This window comes from Rhodnius prolixus, unplaced genomic scaffold (genome assembly GCF_049639745.1).
Source record: "Rhodnius prolixus isolate KJV_2025 unplaced genomic scaffold, Rpr scaffold_7, whole genome shotgun sequence".
NCBI classification, from domain to species: domain Eukaryota; kingdom Metazoa; phylum Arthropoda; class Insecta; order Hemiptera; family Reduviidae; genus Rhodnius; species Rhodnius prolixus.
The window spans coordinates 310,277-334,036 of NW_027411582.1; the positions used below are offsets into that span (position 1 = coordinate 310,277).

General features: G+C 33.2%; 2 protein-coding genes across 8 annotated transcripts; both read right to left on the bottom strand.

The window, feature by feature from the left end:
- Positions 1 to 5,402: 5,402 nt before the first annotated feature.
- On the bottom strand, positions 5,403 to 15,873 carry LOC141446613 (glutamate receptor ionotropic, delta-1-like). Of its 4 annotated transcripts, XM_074113173.1 has the most exons (11): positions 14,264 to 15,873; positions 13,920 to 14,152; positions 13,697 to 13,849; positions 12,479 to 12,652; positions 12,149 to 12,406; positions 11,827 to 12,037; positions 10,458 to 10,593; positions 10,287 to 10,362; positions 10,105 to 10,209; positions 6,779 to 6,884; positions 5,403 to 6,709 (listed from the first exon to the last, which is right to left on the bottom strand). In XM_074113173.1, the coding sequence occupies exons 1-11, from the start codon at positions 14,581 to 14,583 to the stop codon at positions 6,508 to 6,510; spliced, it is 1,974 nt and encodes a 657-aa protein (XP_073969274.1). In that variant the 5' UTR covers positions 14,584 to 15,873; the 3' UTR covers positions 5,403 to 6,507. The 4 variants fall into 4 exon arrangements, 3 of the variants coding, with proteins under 3 accessions (XP_073969274.1, XP_073969276.1, XP_073969277.1); XM_074113175.1 differs by lacking the exon at positions 12,479 to 12,652 and having other exon boundaries at positions 5,404 to 6,709; XR_012453797.1 differs by lacking the exon at positions 5,403 to 6,709 and having other exon boundaries at positions 10,006 to 10,209.
- Positions 15,874 to 16,006: 133 nt separating this feature from the next.
- On the bottom strand, positions 16,007 to 23,079 carry LOC141446614 (trehalose transporter 1-like protein). 4 transcript variants are annotated; one of them, XM_074113177.1, is made up of 5 exons: positions 22,925 to 23,079; positions 21,144 to 21,256; positions 19,392 to 19,582; positions 17,633 to 17,804; positions 16,007 to 17,077 (listed from the first exon to the last, which is right to left on the bottom strand). In XM_074113177.1, exons 1-5 carry the CDS (start codon positions 23,038 to 23,040, stop codon positions 16,101 to 16,103), a joined length of 1,569 nt encoding a protein of 522 aa, XP_073969278.1. In that variant the 5' UTR covers positions 23,041 to 23,079; the 3' UTR covers positions 16,007 to 16,100. The 4 variants fall into 4 exon arrangements, with proteins under 4 accessions (XP_073969278.1, XP_073969279.1, XP_073969280.1 ...); XM_074113178.1 differs by lacking the exon at positions 22,925 to 23,079 and adding an exon at positions 22,445 to 22,587; XM_074113179.1 differs by lacking the exon at positions 22,925 to 23,079 and adding an exon at positions 21,336 to 21,493.
- Between the last annotated feature and the right edge of the window lie 681 nt (positions 23,080 to 23,760).

The window sequence follows — 23,760 nt, forward strand, 5'->3', positions numbered from 1 at the left end:
GGGCCGGAGTCGTTAAACGGTTCCATCACCATGGCAACGACGACTGACTCCACCTGCACTCTAGATCATTCTGTGTTTGTATATTATATTTTATTCGAAATTCTTCGTATTTTATAAGAGTAATGGACAAAAACAAATTTTTAAGAATTAAAAACATCTTGAGAAAGCGTTATAATGTTTTTTGTTTTCAAATGAAACGAATATTAAACTACAACCTATTTCCAATCGACGAATGTTTGTGAAATAGGTGATAGAGTGGGAGGGATACAGCAGTAAGTAAACCAGTTAGGTAATACTATTTTTTAGCTCAGTATTACTTTGATCGTCATAATGACATGTACTCGATTTAACTTTCGCCAATAAAGATAAGAGAAAGAGCGTCCAGCCGCTAAGTTAAAGATTAAGCACACAGCATTTTCTTTATGTAAAATAAAATATATTAAATAATAAGTAAAGTAACTACAGCATTTCTTTTTAATTAATGAGATGGGTGTGCCTGGTGTTTCTTTGCAAGGTTCGCTATATTGGGTACGAAATCATTTTTCCTTCGACTCCCTGTCTTAGATCGACCCCTACTTTTGTTTAGAAATTAACAAAATAATAAAATGAATATTATTTTAGAATTGATATTCTTTATTCTTCAAGCATCAGTATTTAAGCTCGCCAGGTTTTGTATTTTGGTGTGGATTCAGTGAACTTCTACATAGTAGCCTTAAGTCAGTTTTATTTTAGTGTAAACGACTACAGTATTAATTATTTTCATTTTAATTTGCCTCAATTTTTTGGGGCGGGGCGGAATCACTTTTTTTAAAAATAGGGATTTGAATCAACTCGTTCCACTGGAACGAGTCCGCTCTAATAGCCCATCACTAAACCTCATTAATACCTTCCTTGCAACTGAGCAGAAAGTTTAAATTTAATTTTCAATCTTCAGCGTTGTTTTTCAAAAAGTATGTGTAAATCAAATGTGTGTCACTACTCTAAAAAGCATTCTACTCTTTAAGTAGAGAAAAAACGTTGCTATGAACCATATTCGGATTTCTAATATTTAGGAAAAAGCAAAAAATGTATAACTTTTTATGCTTCCCGAAATTCTTATACATACACTGGGCCAAAAAAGTAGGTGAACACTTACTTACATTCTATTACTTTTATTATTATCTTAGAAGAAACTTCTTTATCTTTTCAAATGAAATATACTATTCGATACAGAGAAACCAGGGTTGTTAATTTTATATAAAATCTTTTATGTTTTTCAACATAAATATCATAATGAAACGTTAAACAAACAACACTTCACAGGAATGCAAAAAAAAAGTCTGTGAATACTATGAACATAATTTATTATTCTTACACATTGTACATGTATTATAAATTTTAAAAACTTGTACGACCTTCTTTGTTTCTCATCACTTCCAACAAGCAAGCTTTCATCGATCCTAGTAATTTTGTGGTCATCAATGTTGGAATTTTACCCCATTCTTCTAAAAAAGCGTTTTTTAACTGTTTACGGTTTCTTATTTCTCTTTTATTCATTTGGCAACTGATTTCACCCCACAAATGTTCGATTGGGTTAAGGTCTGGCGATTGTGGAGGGGTGTTTAAGCGCCGGGGTTTGTTATATAAAAGCCATTCCCGAGTTTTTAGTGCGGTATGTTTCGGGTCGTTGTAATGTTGCAAGACAAACGCCCCCTCCAACCCTAATTTTTTTGAACTTTTACTTTGTGTCTTCATATGTACATATGGTCCATTTAATTATATGCAACTTGCCCACTCCTTTAGCACTCATGCACCCCCACACCACATGCGTAAAAGATGGCTTTATATTTTTCATTTTCATAGTTTCATTTTTTTAATCACACTTTTTGTCGTCCATCAGACCCAAAAACATTAAAGGCAATTTCAATGACAATTTGCTAGAAACTATTAGGCTTAGACATGTTCTTTCGCGAAATCCAATCAGCGCTTACGATTTATTTTATTGTACAAGGTTATTTATTTTCTTGGGACTCTTTATACAGTCAGGGACAAAATGATAGTGAATACTATGAACATAATTTATTATTCTTACACATTGTACATGTATTATAAATTTTAAAAACTTGTACGACCTTCTTTGTTTCTCATCACTTCCAACAAGCAAGCTTTCATCGATCCTAGTAATTTTGTGGTCATCAATGTTGGAATTTTACCCCATTCCTCTAAAAAAGCGTTTTTTAACTGTTTACGGTTTCTTATTTCTCTTTTATTCATTTGGCAACTGATTTCACCCCACAAATGTTCGATTGGGTTAAGGTCTGGCGATTGTGGAGGGGTGTTTAAGCGCCGGGGTTTGTTATATAAAAGCCATTCCCGAGTTTCCCGACACACAATTTCTTTTAAAAAATGTTTACTTGCAATTTTATTTCTGACTTTTGATAATATTGCATCGGACATTAAAATAAGGAATAAACAGTAAAATCAGATTAATTTATGAATGTGTCAATTTGTAGAAAGCATAAACTTAAAATAATCACTTTGATGTGGGACAAAAAGATAGACCCCCTTTCAGTTTTGGAATTTCAGCTGTCGCTTAATAATTTGTTGAGCCTCCTCTGGTGTGTATCATTTCGAACATTCTATCTGGAAGACTTGTGTACAAATTTTGAACTTCTTCTTGCCCGATATCTTCCCAAGATGACAAAATTGCGATTTTCAATTCCTCAACAATGTCGAAATGGCCACCATTGTCGTAAACCTCACTGGATAGAATTCCCCATAGATTTTCAATTATATTGAGGTCTGGAGAAAGAGCTGGCCAAAAAAGAGTTTCAATGTTACGATCATGGAACCAACTTTTTATTGTCCGACCATTATGAACTGGAGCGTTGTCTTGCTGAAAAATATAATTTTCACCAGCCATCCCGAGAAACTCAATTTTTGCTTCTTCCAATATGTTCTTGTATGCTTCGGCGTTAACTCTGCGAGGAAGAAAAGTTATTTTGCCCTTATTTAGGAAGCCTAGGGTGCCCACACCATTATGGATCCACCACCCATTTTCCGTTTAGACAAAAATTTCTCTTCTTTCCTTAAATCATGGAAATAATATCGAAATCCATCAGGGCCATCTAAATTAACTTTTTTTTCATCCGAAAAAATCACTTTATTCCATTCTCCGACCCACGACATGTGTTCCCGTGCAAAATCTAGTCGGCCCAATTTGTGCCTTTGTGCTAAGACTGGTTTCGTCCTTAATTTTTTTCTGACCAACGTAACTTGCTTCCTTAAAAACCTCCTTTCATTTTTAACATTAGTGTGGACACCAACATTTGCAGCAATTGCCCGAGCTGAGAGCGTAGAGTTTGAGGCAGCTCTTAAAATTACTATTTTTTCACGCTTCGAAAGGCCGAAGGCGTGCCTTTTGACCTCCCAGCGCCATATTGTTTCCCGAATTTCAAAAATTTACACACTGACGAGAAACTCCTCTTTATTTGGCGTCCAATTTCTCTGGTAGACATACCCGATTCCGAAAGAGATTTGATTAACCTCCTTTCTTCGTCGCTAAAACACTTCCCTCTTCCCATTATAAAAAAAAATTTTTTTTAACAAAAATGAAATAATAAAATGTGGTATAAAAATTGAAAGACTGTGCACTATATTAGAAAGCGAATAAAAATTTAACTGAAGCATTAAGTCAACAAAAACACAAGTGTGTCTATCTTTTTGTCCCACGTAAATATTCATTTTTTACAAATATTTGAGAATATAAAAGTAAACTTTCACCTATCCGCAATATGCCAATAAAAGTGTGATACCAAAAGACAATAAATTAAGAAAAAAATCATTAAATTTAAAAAGAAAAATTCAGGAAAATATAAAAGATGCTTTTGGAGGTGTGTCTATCATTTTGTCCCTGACTGTATATATATATATGATAGTTACTTCTTTATGTATACAGGGTGTCCCAAGCTATATGGATAACGACTTTTTCTCGGAAACTAAGATAGCTAGAAAAAAAACTAAAAAATACGTGTTCCTTTAGTTTTTTGTTAGGAATCCAAATTTACTTTGTAATTTTTTTTCGGTGCTTCCAGAAGCGAGCTACAGGCACCAACTTCATTTTTTCAAATGGGAAGGTGCGGTTTTTATTTCAGCAATAGATTCCTCTATTTTTTTAAAGAAAAATTTACTTGAACGGTTTTTTTCTGTAAGCGATATTTTAGAAGTTATGAATGAAAACATGATTCTTATAATAAACGTCAAAATGATACTATTTTAACGGTTTTTTGATTAAATAAGAAGAAAAGTACTATTTTATTATAAATTGTACCCCTCATTAATATTACAAATCATGCTCGAAATGGCGTCCATCATTAGAGATGCATAGACATGCACTTTCCTGCCAATTGCCCCTTACTGCCAAAGAAATAGATTCGGCTCTAACCGAGTTACAGGTATCTATTATTCTCTGCTTTAGTTCATCTACAGATGCAATCCCGGCTTGATTCTGATGCACCTAGATTTAGAAATGCTTTTAGATAAGCAGAAATAAGGAAAGAAAGAAAAAAGTTATGAATAATCACCTTGTTTTTCAGGTATCCTCAAAGGAAATAGTCCATAGGTGTCAAATCCGGTGAGAGAGGTAGCCAATGAATCGCCCCCCATGTCGATATAACACGCCCATCAAATTTCCTATCGAGATATCTCTTTACAGGCCTGATGGTGTTATATCCATCACGGGGGCTATTCAGTGGCCACCTCGTTCACCGGATTTGACACCTATGGACTATTTCCTTTGAGGATACCTGAAAAACAAGGTGATTATTCATAACTTTTTTCTTTCTTTCCTTATTTCTGCTTATCTAAAAGCATTTCTAAATCTAGGTGCATCAGAATCAAGCCGGGATTGCATCTGTAGATGAACTAAAGCAGAGAATAATAGATACCTGTAACTCGGTTAGAGCCGAATCTACTTTGGCAGTAAGGGGCAATTGGCAGGAAAGTGCATGTCTATGCATCTCTAATGATGGACGCCATTTCGAGCATGATTTGTAATATTAATGAGGGGTAAAATTTATAATAAAATAGTACTTTTCTTCTTATTCAATCAAAAAACCGTTAAAATATTATCATTTTGACGTTTATTATAAGAATCATGTTTTCATTCATAACTTCTAAAATATTGCTCACAGAAAAAAAACCGTTCAAGTAAATTTTTCTTTAAAAAAAATAGAGGAATCTGTTTCTTAAATAAAAACCGCACCTTCCCATTTGAAAAAATGAAGTTGGTGCCTGTATCTCGCTTCTGGAGGCACCGAACAAAATTTACAAAGTAAATTTGGATTCCTAACAAAAAACTAAAGGAACACGTATTTTTTAGTTTTTTTCTAGCTATCTTAGTTTCCGAGAAAAAGTCGTTATCCATATAGCTTGGGACACCCTGTATATATATATATATAAAGAAGTAACTATCATAATTGTTAACTAAACCGATTTTTGCTGCTTAACAAATCTGTTGCTTTAACTTGAAACAGGTATTTTTCATTAAGCCATTCTATTCTGAATTCTGTATGAATTTTATAAATGCCCAAAAAATATACGTGCTCACAAATTCATTACTGTTGAGCAAATACCGTCATTATCTTTCTATAGTTTCCAATTTAAATTCAACAACTCCCCTCACAATTTGAAAATCCATTTTCATACAGACAATAGCTAATATAACTTGTAGATTTTGACTATAGCTTAGGCTTTTACACATTAGATAGGTATTGGTGATACAAGCTAAAGTGAGATATTTATTATGTATTTGCTGAGAAACCTTTTCTATAATTAGCTTTACAGTTACAGAATTAAATAATTTATCCCAGTCAACATTAATATTGAAAAGCTATATATAAATGCATATTTATACAATAGATGCTCTCAAAATCAAGAATATAAACATTATTTTCTCAATACTAAAGGATATAATATGTTTAGGAAGATAAACTTTACTAATCTTTTATACTCCCAATATGGGGGGGGGGACTGTGGTCCAAAATTCAAATGTCCTGTCTACACAAATCTAATTTATTAAATCTCCCTCTTCTATCGTCCACTCTGTTTTTATTTATTTATTTATTTTTATTCAATTATTCTATTTTTTAAATATTGTAATTTAAGTCGCGAAAACATCCGAGGTTATTGGCGCCGGAGCTTTTTTCAGTGCACTTCCGGCCTCCAGACAGTGTTCACTCGTTAATGACAACACTGTCCATCACCGGGGAAAAGAAAATCTACGGGCTAGCAGCTGGATTCGAATCCGGGATCTCCGCGTGGGAATCCAATACGCTAACCGTATAGCTAATCCTTTCCCTCCATGCTTTTAATTAAAATTTAAAATAGCTGTGGCATGTGACTATGTAAAACTACTTTATTAAAAGTTTTAATGCTACACATGAGCAAATATTTGGAACTGCTTACATAAAAGTTTGTAAATAATAGATATTCGTGCAATCTCAAAAGTTCATTAACATTGAAGTTGTTCTAGAACGTATAAGGATGTATTCTAATTTTGGTTGATGTTTTGTATTTTTTAGATCTATATAATTCTATCACAATAGTACAACTTGCTAGTAGAACACCTATTCCATAAATAATAAACGCTCCTTGTACATGAGACAGCTGAAGATTGGTAGGCTCAGTTTTACTGCGAGCATTTCTGGCCTCCATTAGAGCCATTTGTTTTCTAAAATTCAAAAACACAAACTATTACTTCAAGAAAAAGAAGAAGAAGAAAAAAAATAGTTGAAAATACCTGGTATTTAAAAAATCTCTGGACACTGCCCCTTCCCAATAATACATTATCCCAGAATTAAGAAGAACATTCATTAACTTGTTTAAATGGTAGGTAAATGGGGATCCTAAAAATAAATAATAATTAATTTAATATTGCACTCATTGACTTAGTTGCAGACTTACTTGCCTAAAGTAAATTAAACCAACAAACGAACTAATTATAATAGTTGTGGTGAATAAGACTGCAATTACAAAAAGTAATTTTTTTTTTTGAAAAATATTATTTAATTACAATTGTGCTTAATTCTTACAATTACCTACAATACATTGTACAATTACTGGCTTTGAATAATTCTAAAATATTTTAGAAGTCTGAAGGATAAAGTATTTTAAATACAAAAATTTAGAGGCTTAAAAATATCTGGAAAACCAATTTATTTTGACTGGCCATACAGTTAAATATTTTGAAAGAGAATTTTCTCCTGATTAAACCTCATAATTAGGCGTTATATGATCCATCTTTGTGGTAAAAACCGCATCCTATTCTCCACATTACTTTATAGCAATTCGTATTCAAGTTCATTCACATCGGGAGTCATTTTTGGGCAATTATTCAATATTTACCAAAATATTGAATTTTTGACGGAGAGAGATGGTATAGTGGTTATAAGCTTGGATGTATAAGTGGGAGCTCCCACTTATTTGTTAGAAATAATTTATGTGCTTCTGCTCCCGTCCACGGTACAAAATTGGTAACTGGTCGATAAGTCCCGCCTGAAAAAATAGGTGATTAGTTTAATCTGTTACTGGATTTTAATTGGATATCCCTGGGAAAACTATTTTAGATCTATGTGAGTAGTACGATGAGATAAGTATTTAAAGAAAATCAAATGAGCCATTTTTGATAAAAAAAAAGACAAAATATAATAAGTCCTATGAAGAGAGTGTTACTTCTGTTGAGTGATTTTGACACTAATTTACATTGGGAATCCATTGATCTTTTTCAAACGATCCATTGCGTTTGAACTGCCTGCGAATTTAAGCTGGAGTGTTTTCATGTTAAAACAGTGATGAAGTGGATACCATTGATTGATACTGTTCAGTAAAAACCTCAATACGATATCGAAAGGGCGAAGGGGACCATTAATGGATGTTGCAAATTGTTTGTTTCAAGGCGTGGGATATTTATAGCCGGTTGCAAAATAGAATTATTAATTTCAACCTTTCCAATTTCTATTTTAGCCTTTTTATTAAATTAACTCTTTTTTTCTCACCCTTCTGAGGATTAGCACAGTTCTTTGTTGACGTATGGGCCTAACATATAAAGAGGAATTAAAGTGGAATGTATTTAAGTTATCCTTCCTCAAAGCCTTATAATTTTTAATTTAATACACGTCCACAATTGAGGTCATTGACGCTCGCAGCACTTCTGGCCTCTGGCCAGCGTTCTCTCGTAGCTGACAACACTGTCTCACTCAGCTGTAAGAGCTCCTAGGAAGAAAAAAATCTATGGCCTACAACTCGATTCACCCGAGATCTCCGCGTGAGAATCAATTATACGCTAACCAATGAGCTAATCCCTAAACCTTTTTGTTTAAAACCTTTTTGTTTACGTTTATTGTGGGCGCTCTTAATACTTGGTGAATTCTTTAAGCCAAATTTAAAGCTCTTGCATACAAATATTAAGAACGTTTTTTGAGAGACATATTTTATTTCTGATACTGACAGAACATCACATGCGTTATGAACAAAATTACCACATGCATTATAAGTAAACGCGCTTTCACCTCTTAATAAATAATTCGCTGTATTTAACACGATTTTACACTTGAAACAACTATTTGCATCAGACATGATTGATAAATTATTTTAAAAAATTAAAAAGCGAAAGCGTAAAAAAAAAAAAAAATCAATTTTAGCTCAATTTGTAAAATATGTTATAATGGTAAACAATTAATCTTTTGTGTATAAAATATTTTACAGCCCAAGCTATTAAATACAATATCAATAATTAGTCCGGATAATAATGTTACTGTAAGTTCATTAGAAATATGTAGTTGGAGTAACTGACTAAGGATTCAAGATTGCGGTCAAATAAAAACAACAACTCGTCCTTTTGCGAACGTTTCGACAAATACGAGCATATTGTCTTCTTCAGGGCCTGGATATTACAAATACAAAACAATTTAGACAATCAGTAACATAGAAAATCAGTAATCTAAAAATAGATAAAATAAAATACAATAAATTTTTTATATAATTATTGAAACTTAACATAAGTGGCTATGCGGGTTGGTTGAGTTACAGAACTCCTAAGAGCCGGAAACGAAGAACAGGTGTATACAGATATATATATATATATATTTATATGCAGATATAGCGGGACTTACACGGGAATTTTGGTAAAGACAGTGGGACAGATTCAATAGACTAATTACAACAAAAGAGTAAATAAAATAGATATTGGGAAATTTCTTTTAATACAAAACAACTGCCAGTCTTGGCAATTTATTTTGTAAATGGTATTGGATAGTTTGTCTGTTGGAATTTTGCTCTTTGTTTTGGTGAAAAATTGTTTAATGGTGTTCCCCGATTTCCATGCGGGGTTATGTTATAGCTGTGAAGTAGTTTGTTAATTTTTTCCGACAAGGTGTTAATGTAAGGGAAAGCAATCTAATGTTTCGTAGGAGGTTCTTGACAATCGGAGGAAAGCGTTCGGTCTTCTATTTATTAATTTAGGGAGACTATAGATAAGGCTTTTGGGATAACCATTGTTAGTTAAGATAGTTGTGATTTTCTCTTTATTCCTTTCATTGAACTTATCATCGCTGTTGTCATAACTTTTCTGTAGAGGGAACAAAGTTCAGTTTTTGGTGAAAAGGTTGTTTGGAATGGTAGTGTAAGTATCTGTCAGATCTGCAAGGTTTGGTGTACCAGTCAATGATGACAGTGTCATTGTCAGTTCTTATTAGTAACAGATCTAAGAAAGGGATTTGACTATTTTGTTCTATTTCAACTGTAAAGTTCAGCCTAAGATGGAATGAATTAAAAATGTACAGTATTTCATCAATCTTCTCTTTAGAGACAGGAGTTAAGAGATCATCGACGTATTTGTACATAAATGGTACTTCAAAGGAAAGTTGTTGAAGGCAAGTGTCAAGTAGTTCTGTCATTATGATGTCCACTAATATTGGGCTGAGACAACTTCCCATAGCTACTCCGAAATTTTGTTTATAGTAATCTTACCGTTGGCAAAAAGACGAGTTGTTTTTATTTGATCGATTCCTCACCAACCTTGGATCCTTAGTTTAATAATTTACGGTCACGAAGTCTATACAGTCTAACCTTTACGCAGAGCTGTAGTGAGCAGAGATCCAAATAGATTTTCTTTCATTATGTGAGAGTTACTGATAACATCATCAGTTAAATGACTCTGTTCAGCAAAGTGTCCTGGATAATAAAAAAAATAGACGATAATGAAAAGAACGAAATTGGACATTGGAGCCACAGAGTTAAAGAATTAATACCAGCTGGCAGTCGTTCTACAGCCAATCCATATTTTCCTTTTGGAGCTTCTGACAGCAGACGTTCTTCTGACAATTTCTGTGCAATTGAAATTTATAAATATAATATTTATTATGTATCTTAACTTATCAAAATATGGAATAGAACATAAAGTATCACAAAAGTATACAAACCCTGAAATGTTTTACTACAGCTTGAACTTTTTCATCTTCAACTTGTTGCAAAGAATATACCCAGGCCTCATGAATGGCTAACCAATATAGTCCGCTTGCAGACAGTTCATCGAATGTATCTATTGGATTAGTGAATCTGAAATATTATACATAAATGTTTTTTAAAAAGTGGCGGTTACTGTTGTGTTGGTTATTGTATACGTAGTGTTTGAACAACATTTCTTCCTTTCTCGGCTCCTAACTAAAGAAAGGATTACTATCCTGTCAAATTATCGGTGTCCAGTTTTCACGATTTATCCGTATTCAGGGTACCGTGTGCCAAAAATGAATATATATGAAATATACATGTGTATGCGAGCACTAGTTCAAATACGATATATCTCAGGAACCTTAAACTCTATTACCACGTTCACTTCGGCATCGGAACTAATAAGGAACAAAATCTCTCAGTCGGAAATTGCATAGCAATTTGTTAAATATTCCGCTTTATATATATATATATATATATATATATATATATATAAATCACAAATTATTTTCTTTAAACTTATTAATTTCATTTCCCATGAATGGACCTAGAACATTTATTTGAAACATTTCTCCCGCGGAATTGGATGAATAGTACTTTTTAGGGAAGGGATTAGCTATGAGGTTAGCATACTGGACTCCCACGCGGAGGTCCCGGGTCGAATCCAGCAGCTGACTCTTAGATTTTCTCTTCCTAGGAGCTTCTTACAGCTCACTGTCCGGTGATGGACAGTGTTGTCTGTAATGAGAGAACACTGTCCGGAGGCCGGCAGTGCACTGGAAAAAGCTCCGGGCGCCAATAACCTTAGATGTTGACGCGCCTTAAATCATAAAAAAAAAGAAAAAAAGAAAGTACTTTTTCTTCTTATTAAGGTGGTTCCCTTCCCTAAGAGTCTATTTTAGTGTAATCGGCAAACACAGCAAATCTATAAACAATTAAGAATTATAAAATTACGGGTTTTCATTCGGTTATTTAAAGTAATAATTCCCATTTTGAACAGTATGTAACGTAAGTGAGTAATGTGAATTTTCTTATAAACTTTTTAGCTAACCAACATATAGAGTCATTAGATCCCAAAGTCCACTCTCAGCATCCAAGACTAAAATTCTTAAAGTAGTTCCTGAAAGGACAGAGAGCTTAGAGATCTATAAGATGTAAAAATCTGGACTAGCAGATCTGGCACCTCCTTCGTGCAAGTCTGTCGCGTAACTAACTGAGCTCTTTCCAGTATTAAAAGGAGTAATGGTTGTTGGAAAAGTGTAGCAGTAAATTCTAATAGAAATGCTTTTCTATTGTATTATAGTTGTTACATGAAATAGATGTTTGTTTACTGGCGCTTACTGAGGAACGGTCAAGTAAGAAGAAAGCCCAGCCGAGTAGCAGGAGGTTAGCAATAAACACATAATTGCTACAGAGGTAACCATCTGATTTATAGATACATGGTTGTCACTTAATTGTCTTGATGGAGGTTGTAGTACAGACATTCCCAAAATCATTAAAATAGTATCATTGATACCTAGTAATTTATAGACGTCCACATTGTAACGTTTTCCTGATAAAAGAGAAAAGTAATTTATTTTTACTAAACAATATAACATAGTATATTAAAACTAAGACTAGATTATTTTAAAAAATGCAGATTCTTAGTAAAAACATTACGCACTGTTGATTAACCAGGAAGCAAAAGAAATACAAAAAGAAGATATTGCGAGCGATAAGAAAACTGCTGTCCACATTGCCAGATCGAACGGTAGGAACGGAACTCTCCATCCCCCTAAAGGGACCGGTTTCGGAACAAGCAGAGTTGCTGCAGCATAAAGCCAAGTGTCACTGTAATCCAAGTAGTAAGCTGGTTCTAGCCAGAGGTAGATTCCGCCAAATCCTATATCAGCTTTGTTCTTGTACACCATCCCCAATATTCCTGAGTAAAAGTTACTTTATTATTTATTGTAATAAAGAGATATTGCCCATATAATAATGAAAATATTCTTACCATCACCAGAACCGTTTCCTAGTATAGTTCCCCATAATCCATCATCATATACAGTTTCAATAGTACAATTGTACAAACGGCAAAATAAAAAAGCAATGCGCATTTCTATTCCGTCAATTGTATTCTTTTCTACTATAGTGTAAGGAGGATATGTAAATGCAGCCACTCTCAACACTATATTTGTACATAAAATCAGCGAGTATCATTCGTTTGAAAAAAGGATGTTAAACTACTTTAACTTGAGTGTTGATTCGTATTGTTTCCGTAAAATATTTGTTGCGAAACAGCAAACACTTTACATCTGAAGATCCAAATTCAAATATTCATTTCGTTTGAATGTAAATCTTAGCAAACAATATGAAATACTCGTATCATTGAACAAATGAGACATCCAAGTTCTGTAGAAGGGCCTTAGGAAATTTTGAAAAGTGATGACGCAATTGGTCGTATTTTTACCAACAATGTATATGCATCATAAGGAAAATAAGAAACTACCCCATCGAATAAGATAATAGTTTTTCAAATTTTCTTGATATCTAAACAATTATTTAGCTTTAGCTTATCTGAATGATGTTTTTGATTAATTTATTTATTTTGAATTTCGTTTGGTTGGTTGCGTACTGATCTTAGATAAATACGTTTTTAAAAAATAATTACATTCAAATCCCATTACTGACAGTGCAGAATTTTAAAAAAATATGAAAGTAAAGGTCACCAAGAAGGAAACGACCAGACACTTCAAATTTATATACCATCAAAAAGTGTAGAAACATCTTTATTTTCTAAAACCTTAACTTATAATAATTGTGAAATGTCTTATAGTATTTTGAATGTGTTTTATTGCTCGTCGACTATACATCGAGAGTGCATCTAAATTAGCAAATTATTAAAACATTACCATTTATTCCTTTTCTGAAATATGGCGTTTGAATGGTTATGTAAAAACAAATTATTGGCTAGATTTCTTATGTCTACAAGTTCTTTTCAGAAATTTAGCTTAAAAAAAAAGAAGACAAACTGGTCATTAGAGTTTTTTCTTTTTTGGAATGTTTTGGTCAAAATTTACTTTATTTTTGAACGATGTAACTTAATTCTTCAAGGCAATGGAAAGTAACATATTTTCAGAAAGTGGTTTAAAAAAAGTTATTTTTGACAGCCCTGAGGAAAAAAAATTGAAGAAATATCTGCCTGGAATAAAGTTTGTTAACTATCAATTACCTCTTCCCTTAAGGTTTAAAATTTTATCATAAAATAGATTATTGTTGAAACGGAAACCCTTTATTGGATGCCAGCTATCTACAAATATTTTTGTTCGCTCAGGTGAACCAGCAAGTTTGCTAAAATCATTCGTCCACAATGTTACTGGCCAGTCTGAAATTGTAATAATTTTTTATATTTTATAAAATAAAACTATTTACTAATTTATTCCATTTTTATATACCTTCAGAATGATTTAGCTTAAACTTATTATTATCGTTGAATTCTAACTCCACTACAATGATATTGACTGTAATATCTGATTCTGGAGCAGAAAGTATTTCCATAGCATGGTTTCGTCTGTTTTTGCAATCAGGTAAAAAGAAAAAAATAGGGTTGTGCCTGTGAAAAGTCATTTGAAGTGATATGTGCCATATTTTAAGAAAACACAAAGGATCGTCTACTTGTACAATATAGCTGTAAAAATAACAAAAATGTTTATTTTTTCATTTGTACGGTAATTAGATCAAGTATTATTACCAATAATTAATATTATTGTTTATTCTAAATGTGAACAAAGATAATTACCTGTCACAGTTTTGTTTAAAGCCCTCTGCAATTTTATTGGCTAATCCGTAATCACACTTCTCTTGAGGAGCTATCTGAATAAAGCTGGTTCCTAAATCTGTGTTGAATTCATGAAACATTTCCATCATTGTAATAAGAACAGTACATTTATGAGACAGGTAGTAGGTAGAAAGTACTTGTTTTGTAAGTATCTCGATATTTTTGCAATTATTATCTTCTTCATTTGGTAAAATAAAGCAGGTGGCAACTTTTACAGAAATCGAACCAATAACATAACTTAAAATAGTGAAGGAAAAGATTAATTTAGGCATGTTATTCATTTACACAAAATTTTCTTGTACTAACGATATAAACTGTAGCTTATCTCCCTAATATTAAACTTTGTCATGTTAATATAATATGTAAATTACCAATAAGGTCATTTGTACAGCCTTTTGAGAACCGAATAAACAAATTTATTTGAAGAAAGAATAATTCGTTTGAAGTAACCTATTCACTTCCTACTCATAAAATATTTAACTTTTCTTTATCAGGCTTTTTTTTTTTTTATTTTCAGCAGAAATCAATAACTACTACCAAAAAGATAAACTTTCGATTTTCTTACTTTTTACCGCACAAAACTATAAAATTAACATTCTGTTAGTAAAATGTCTTTCTCTCAATTGTCAACTTAGAAGTAGCTCATAATAAACCAAAAACTCTGAAATTTCTCCACATCTCTTTAACAAGATATTGCGACTCACATACTGAATAATACTTAACACATTAAAATTTGAACACAGCGTATCTACTTCACAATAGCATCTTCAATCTTGAACATTATATCTTGGCTAATCTTTAGCGAAACGTTCATTATTAAAACATATTTCAGCGACTCCTATATGATTTTTAAAATTCAAGAGTAAATAAAACTCCTCAAACAAAAAATTAAGTGATTTTTTTTTTATTTTATTGAAAACAAGTAATAAGACAATAAATTTAAAATGGAATTCTTTAAAAAACAGGAGGAAAAATAACATATAGGGTAAATATAATCTCAAATCCGGGATTGCAATTCTTAAAACACTTTTTAGTCTTTTGAATTTTAAGTACCTATTGTTTCTAATAATAATAATAATAATAATAAAACTCAGTCCGAAAAATTGATCTCTGATGGTTTGGGAGTCGAGAAGGTCAGATTCAAATAGCTGAACATATAATTCAGATGTGCAAAAGTGCACTTAATTTCTAAAATGGCTTAATCATTTTTTTAAACTTAGTTTTCTTAAGTATACTTTTCTATTTGAAACTGTTATCCAGAAAATTTTTTCTTTTACTAAAACCTCTAGCTTCGCTCAAAAGTGACGCTTCCAAATTTCCTTATTCTGCATCAATGAAACATTACTCGATAAAATTAGAATTATATTTATTAAGAGAAATTTGGAACAGATTCAGCGGCAACAAGTTAGAAAATTCAAACTCTACCACATTTATTACCAGCTTCCCTGGCAGGCAAGTTTGATTCTTATATAAGGAGTAAAAGCCCCAGTTAGCTTAGCGATGGTTCCCTCTTCATAACATAATTAACAAAAAAAGTTAATTAAAAACCAAAATTTATTTAATTCTGCATGGCAATTTTCATTTTTTATCAGAGTGGCCACACACTCGCGACTCAATATCAGGCTGTGTTAGAGTAAATGGCTCAACAACATAAGAAAGAAAGGAATAAGACAGGTTCAAGGTAGAAGAAAAAAATTTGAGAGATTAATATAAAAAATATTATAAATTATAAAATAAAAATACAATATGCACAATTAAGACTGTATCTCTTTGGTTTACATCAGAAATATTTGCGCTATTAAATTACATTACTCCTCCGTTGGTCGGGCTTGTGGCCAGAAAGTTCGCTTTGTATTTCGGTCAAGCTCTTCTTTTTAGTTTCAATTACCACAAAAGTAGAAAACAAGAAACCTGCAAAACTAATCACCCCAAACATCCAAAATGTTTTTGCTGATCCCATATATTCTACCAATAATTGGTAAGTTTTTGTCACAGTAAAGGCCAGAAACCAATTAAATGCTACTGCAATTCCAGTTCCTATGCCTTTGATCTCATTGGGTAATATCTCGCCGCACATCATCCAGGGTATGGGGCCAAACCCAACCGCAAATACAATTATATACAATACAAGTGAAAGTAAAGGCAAGAAAGTGATGGCTGATGTATCAGTGCCTTTCTGCTGTAAGTGAAAATACCAGCCTAAAACAAGTAAACACACTGACATAACGCTTGCGGACGTTTGCAACAGTACTTTACGGCCAGACGTATCAATAAGAACTCCGGATACAATAGTTGCTATTACCTGTGCAATGCCAACTAATATGGTGGCTAGTGCAGGACTCATTGTACTTCCTGCTGATTTAAATAAATCTGCTGTATAAAATATAATTACATTTATACCAGACAATTGTTGAAATGCCATTAGGCCTAGACATATTGTCAATGAAACTCTGCTTGCACGTTTTAGTAACAATCTACCCAATGAACTTTTCTCTTCCTTGTTTTCATTCATTTCATTTTCCAGCGCATGCAATTCTTTAAACACATTATAGTGCCTTCCTCGTAACACCCTCAAGGCGTTCTCAGCTTGCTGCCTTTGGCCTTTCTTCAAACTATGAACAGGACTCTCTGGAGCTTTAAAAAATGCTGCTAGGAAGATAAAAGGTACAACACCATTGAGAATGAGTAATACTGGATAATGTAAAATCGCACCCAGCGCGTAACTGAAGAGTATTCCACATACCAACATCATTTGGAAACTTAAGCAAAGAGTTCCTGCAACAAAAATGTTAGCTAAGTTACCAGTCATTAGTTATGATTCAAAATGCCTCGGGACCAAGGCGTTAAAAGCATTATCTGAATTTCAGTATACTAAATTCCAAGAAAGTAGTAATGTTTTTACGAGAAAATCGCCGTGGATTGACCACTTTTCTTTAAATTGGCACTTTTGGCCATGACTTCAGGCCTCTAACATATTTTATGTTTGTGATTAAAATATTTTGTGTTTTTGGCTAGTCAAGGAATCTATTGCTAAGCCAGTGACTTGTGCAAATAATTAGGTGGAATTCTTGTTTACGATTTAGCGCTACGGCGAATAAGTTTTCTTATTAAGTGGCCAGATAATAAATGAGTATATGAAATAAAAAATAAGATCGTTTCCCAGTTGCTGCTATTGATTTGTACCACTAGCTAAGATTGTTCGTACTAGCAGATGTCATACACCCTAAGATCTAAGGTAGCTCTCTCGAAATATTTAGAGAGCTAACTTTAATGTAATTTTTATCACGTTTTACCAAGAAAGTGTCAAAAAGAGCACCTTTAACAGATTACCTCTGATTCTGGGTTCAGCTATTTCTGATATATATGTGGGAACTGTAGTACATACGGCACCAACTCCGACTCCGGCAATCAGTCTTGCAATGTAAAGAAAATATACTGATGTGGCGCAGAATATTAGCATCCATGAAATCAATAAAGGGCCTGCCGAACATAAGATGACCAACTGTAACAAAGCATAAGTAATTAACATGACGTCAAATATTACGGTTATTAACATGTAAAGCGTTTAGTTTTGTGTAAATATTTTCAACAAGAAGTTTCTGTGCGAATTACAAGTGGAATACGATTTACCTGATGTTCCCTGCAATTGAACTTTTGGCTGCCCCTTTAATTATAAACTTATAGTGGAAATAGTGTGTATTAGTGAATCGTGTAAATCAACTAAATCAAATGGGACAAGCTAGATCTTTAATAATGAATGGTTACGCATTTTTCTAATTAAAGCATTCCTGTAGTTTCTTAACGCGTCATACTTGTGATTTTCCTGAACATCATCAGCTCCGACACAAATAAAAAGATTTTGCACCTGACTTTTATTTCATATCAGTTTAATTTATAACGTTATTTATCTGCCTACAACTTTGATCAAGCTTAAGAAAACTCAATTTTAGAAATCTTTCATTCGGCATTCCTAAAGTTCGAATCAACCAGATTATAATCCTGGTAACAACTGTAATTTTAATTTAATTCTTTGTGCATTACCTGTTTTTTCAAGCTTGTTGTTTGTTATTACGACTGTACTGCTTTTACGATAAACTTATTAATTAGTTTTTTAATTTTAAATTTACGAGTACAATGCACTTAATTTCTTTTTTTTTAAACTTTTATGCAAAAATTCCCGGCCAAAGATGTAAATCTTCTAAAAGTTGAAATAAATTATTATTTTCACTTGAAAAATATGAGTTAGATTCTCAATTTTGCAAAATACCGTAGTTGCCCCAATTTCGCACACATTTTGCAGTTGATTACCTAGTTTGCATTAGCCCATTTAGATTGCTTTAGCCTTAAATTTTTAGTGAGTAGTTTGCATTGGATAGAGAACAGTGCAATGCCCCGGTGGTTGATACAATCGCTTTTATATCCTTTTTTATATAACTTTTTTTAAATTTCGTAGACTGCAACCTGGGTGAATTTTCCTTCGATATTATTTTATTAAATAAATGTAAAATATAATTAGGCCACCTGTCATCAATGTTTCTACAGAGATTTCATTATGGATAGTGCATTTATAGCGCTCCTTGTTACAGTTTACTAAATTTGTGCGAATTTTGAGTTTTCGGGATGAAGAGCTCCTCAAAATGCGCATCTTATCGAATGCCCCATGATAATAAAATTTCAATGGAATGAAACAATTTTTAAAAAGGAATTTTTGGCCAGAGTTCGGCAGCTTTTTTTTTTTTTTTTTTGAAATCTAAGTAAATATAATCTACTATTATAAAACTGAGTAGCTCTAACTTTTTCAGAAAATTTGAAAATTGTAACTTTTGAAGGAAAGAGGAAACAATTGCCAAAGTTAGGTGTTAAGCAGATACTTTTTGACTATCAACCCTTACAACTGACCTACCTGACAGTATTAATACATCGATCCAATCTGACAGTATTAATTATAACAAGTAACTCTATTATCCCACTCATCAGCTTCAAAGTGTCTCATGAAAAATTGGGCGTGTGAGGTGGGCACCTCACAGAATTCAGGGCAGCACTGGATAACAAAGTGTTAGACTGAAGTACAATAATTTATTCAACTTACTCTGCGTCCAAAGATTTCGGTGAGCGGGCCAACAGGCAGTGCACCGATGCAAGCTCCCACAGCAACCAAAGAACCTATCCACGAACTTTCGTGTTTTGTAACAGGCAGAGGAGAATCACAACCTTCCAAGAAGGGCAATGCGGGAGCTGTCCACCCTAGGATGTTTCCAGTTGAGAACGCTGTCAGTGACACTGCAAAAGATTTAAATGTTTTACTAACAGAAAATTTCTCTGTAGTGCAAGAAGTAAGGAACTTCCATCAGTAAACCATGCTGTGAGAACCAAATCAAAAATTTAATATATAAGTAATACAATCTATGTAAAACTACACCTAAAGTAATTTTTTAGTTTTTAAATTTTACTAAAATTTTCAAAATTTAAAGTCCGCTTTCCTCCAGAATTTACAGTCTTGAACTACAGTTTTCTTCACTTAAAGTTAATTTTCCTGTTGAACGTAGACATTTTTAAAATTTTTGAATGCATTGGACTGCTAATAAAGGGAGTAGATGGAATGAAGCATTGTGATTTCCCAGACCAAATAGCCAGTGTTTTTCCTCACTGTATAGAGTTATTAACTTTTATTGTCTTCCATTAATAAAATTTATTGTTTGATAAGAATTATTAATCAGACAGGTTATTATTAATCTTAAAATACTATTATAATGATGAGGGATGAAATCAACTTTTGTGAGTTGATCCCAGGACTGTACCATAACTAGCAATTTATCTCTAAATGGACGTTGTATGGAACATAGCCGGAAGTACATTTAATTAATTACAGAGAGAGATCCTCTAAATTTAGCAGAAGTCTGACTTTCTGTATCTTATCACTTTTGTGAACAGTGGCTTTTCGAGCCGATTAAAATTAAATGCAAATATTTCGTTTTATTCAACAAAATAAACAAGTACTATCTTTTGGTGTAAAAAATCCATGGATTCAAGAGCAGCCTGCTAAGTTATATTAAAAGTAAAAAAAATGAAGTAGAGTAATTGCCCATTTTTATCAGGCGGGCTTTACGTCCAACTACCAATTAGGTGTCGTGAACGGAGGTGATTAGCAAACATACTTTACTATAAATTTCTCTTATTAAACATTAAATAGAATCCAAGGCCTAAGACCGTGAATCGAACCCAGTGCCAGATTACATATGAGCTTTGCAGGTCTCGCCTCTTAACCGCTCGTCTACCAAGGCGCCTAAGTTGGATTATTCTTTAATTACTTTTTATTAAATATTAATACTGGCAGCTTTATGACTGTCCGTAAGTGGTATGACTGCGCGTTACATTACTGTGGAAAGTTAATCCTCCCTCTCACCCAGAAATTGCTTTATTATAATTTTTATAAAAGGAAGAAATGTAAGTGAAATCAAAGGTATTAACCAGCCATACGGACCAAAACACGTTTTAATAGTTATTTGCAATGAGTGTATCAGATTTAAAAAGAAATAATCCAAATGTTTCTAGAAACGTGCTATTTCCGGTAGAGGGATTTAGATAGCTAACTTTTTTTAGGTCCCAAAACAAAATATACTTTCAACTGCAATTTTATATTTTTTAGTTTTCATTCATATATACATATACACAGACCGTTTGCTAAAAATTCTACTTTATCTGACTCAGTGGACGTTGAAACTCCAGAATTGTTTATCATCGAAAAGCAATGTTTTGTAAAACGACTTGACACCTTGTCTTTGTGAGTTAATTAAAAAAAGTATCCATAAAAAAGTATTTTACTGACGAAACAGGTGGGTACCTGCCAATGTGACGAGGTATTGGGGGAGTCTGGTGTGCGGGCGCTGCTCGGCTAGAGCAGCTCGGTCTGATGGTAACATACAACCCTCTGTTCCTCCTTCTTTGGCGTCCATCCTGCGGAAACAAGACCAAGATTAACTGGCAACGCATACTTCCCCCTGCATTAACCTGCTAGTTTGTAACCACAACCAACCTTTGGCAGGAAAAGGTTGTCACTGCGTTTGCAGAAAACACTAGTAATGAGAATACCGTCAGAGCCTTAGATATTAAAGAAATTGAGTTACTGTAAAAAATCTCTACTATCTAGACAAATATTACTCAATGTGATAAGTTAGAGACAGTTTGATAAGAACATGAGTGATTAACCAATCATCAGCGTAAAAATTCTCTTTGTCATTGACTTTATCTCGTCTGATAGTCGCTTTTAATTATAGAACCAAACAATCCTTGCATTTTCTCGCGCAATAGTAAATCTTGTAGAGCTCATGCAGGCTGTCTGTGACGTAGGTCTTTGGCGCCATTCATTTCTATTGGGAAGCCTATTTTATACTCCTTACTTTCAGCAGGTTTCTTCCATCAGCATTCGCTTTCTACAAACTGAGAGTTGCATGCGTGTCAATTTGCTTCTGCAGGCCACTTCAATTCTTACATGTGCAATTTAAGTTTAGGGCAAAAAGCGGGCCTAGTATATGAATACATTTGCCGAAGCCAATTTAATGGATGTCATAGTGCATTAAAGACATAGTCATATGCTGGCCATTTTCAAATACAGTATATTTGTTCAGTAAAGTGTAGCACCCATTTAACTTAGATATATTGTAGTCTTACTGCGTTATCAATTTAAGCTTGATGAGTGTGGTATGCACGTTCAGAATGCCAGAGCATTCGGGTCAAAAACGTAGTGTCAAAAAACTATCTTGCCTGGGATAACCTCAAAGATCCTGAGGCATTTAAGGCGTACTAAATGATGCGTAGTGCAAACCGATAACAGATGGAATTCCTAGCAATATTAGTTAAAGTTCATTCACATTTTATATTAAATTAAATAAAATTCAAATTTAAAAAGTTCAGAGGTGACAAAGTACATTATAGTGACAGGCCTAAATTTTCCACTTCATTACTCTACTAAGGAAGGTAGACATTCAGGCGATCCCCTAAAGAGTCATTCAAACTGAGTAACACATTGCATGGGTTTGACGACGGATAATCTGTGTGTCTGCAAAAGAAATGACACCGCAACTATTTTAGTGTGAGTTCGGCACCACTCACCTCCATCCGTGCTTTACACATCTGAACTCTTACCTGGACAGCATTAGAAAGGTGCTCCAACAATATGGCGAACCCCGATCGCGGTGGCATAAACTGACCAGCTTACTTTCCATTTTTAGAATAGAGAATCAAGTTCAGACTGGATTAATGTAAGAAAGTTGGGCCATTTTATCTTAGATTTAGGTCTCAAAATATTTTCAGGCGATTTCCACTCCTAATTTGCCCTTGGGTGCACCTACGAGTATAATGATTGTTTTTTAAGTATAGTTTTAATTTTTAACATAACATTAATGGGTTTATGGGTAGTGATATTACATAAATTGCTGTTGGAGAAAATAATGTGAACGCTTATATTTTCCTAATGTTTGAACGTATCATGTCTTATGCAAATGCCAACAGTCATTTCAAAAGAAGGGTGCTCGGTTGTACCCACACACAAGAAGATTCTCGTTATGGCCATTTAAATAAAGAAATGTCACCCGATCTTCATGAAGTACGATTTGAATCACTTACCTCCATTTTGTCTTGATGAAGTGGAGAAGAGTAGAGTAGGCATGTAATTCCATAGCGACCAACTCAATTTGAACTTGTCTGTCAGTCACAGTTGGGGAGGATGTTCTCAATTCCATGTGTTTGGCCGGACCCTATTACAGCTGATTAGGGGTTTCATTGCTCTCTAAATTATATTATAACATGCCTTCACTTACAAATTGTCCTCAATGAACAGAGTTGGGCAAAAATTTAATCAATTAAAATCCAATTGAATTAAACCGAAATTTAATTTTAATCATGATTAAAATTAAAAAATTTAATCGGCCAAAATTAGTTGATTAAAATTAAATTCACTTTTAATTTAATCGGAATTTAATCAATTAAAATTTTCAATCATAACTAAAAATTAAGATTAAAATTAAAATTAAATAATCATAATTTTAATTGATTGAATTAAATTCCAAATTTAGTTTTAATCACTTTGGACGATTAAATTTTTTAATTTAATCAAAATTTGAGAGATTAAATTTTTAAAACCAAACATTGCCAATGGTTAAACCAGAATCGGACCAGTGCATCTTTATTCCGCCTAGCTGGTGCCTCTTCTCTATCAATATTATCACCTTTCCAAAACTTGGCACCTTCATTGTACCATTTTGGTGTCTCATCTATACCATGTTGGTGACTCACAAGACTTATATAGGACCACCTTACATTCACATTTAACCATGTTTACCACTCACTAGACTTAGATAGGACCACCTTACAATCACATTTAACTATGTTGGCGACTCAATAGACATCGATAGGACCACCTTACACTCACATTTCACCATGTTTACCACTCACTAGACTTA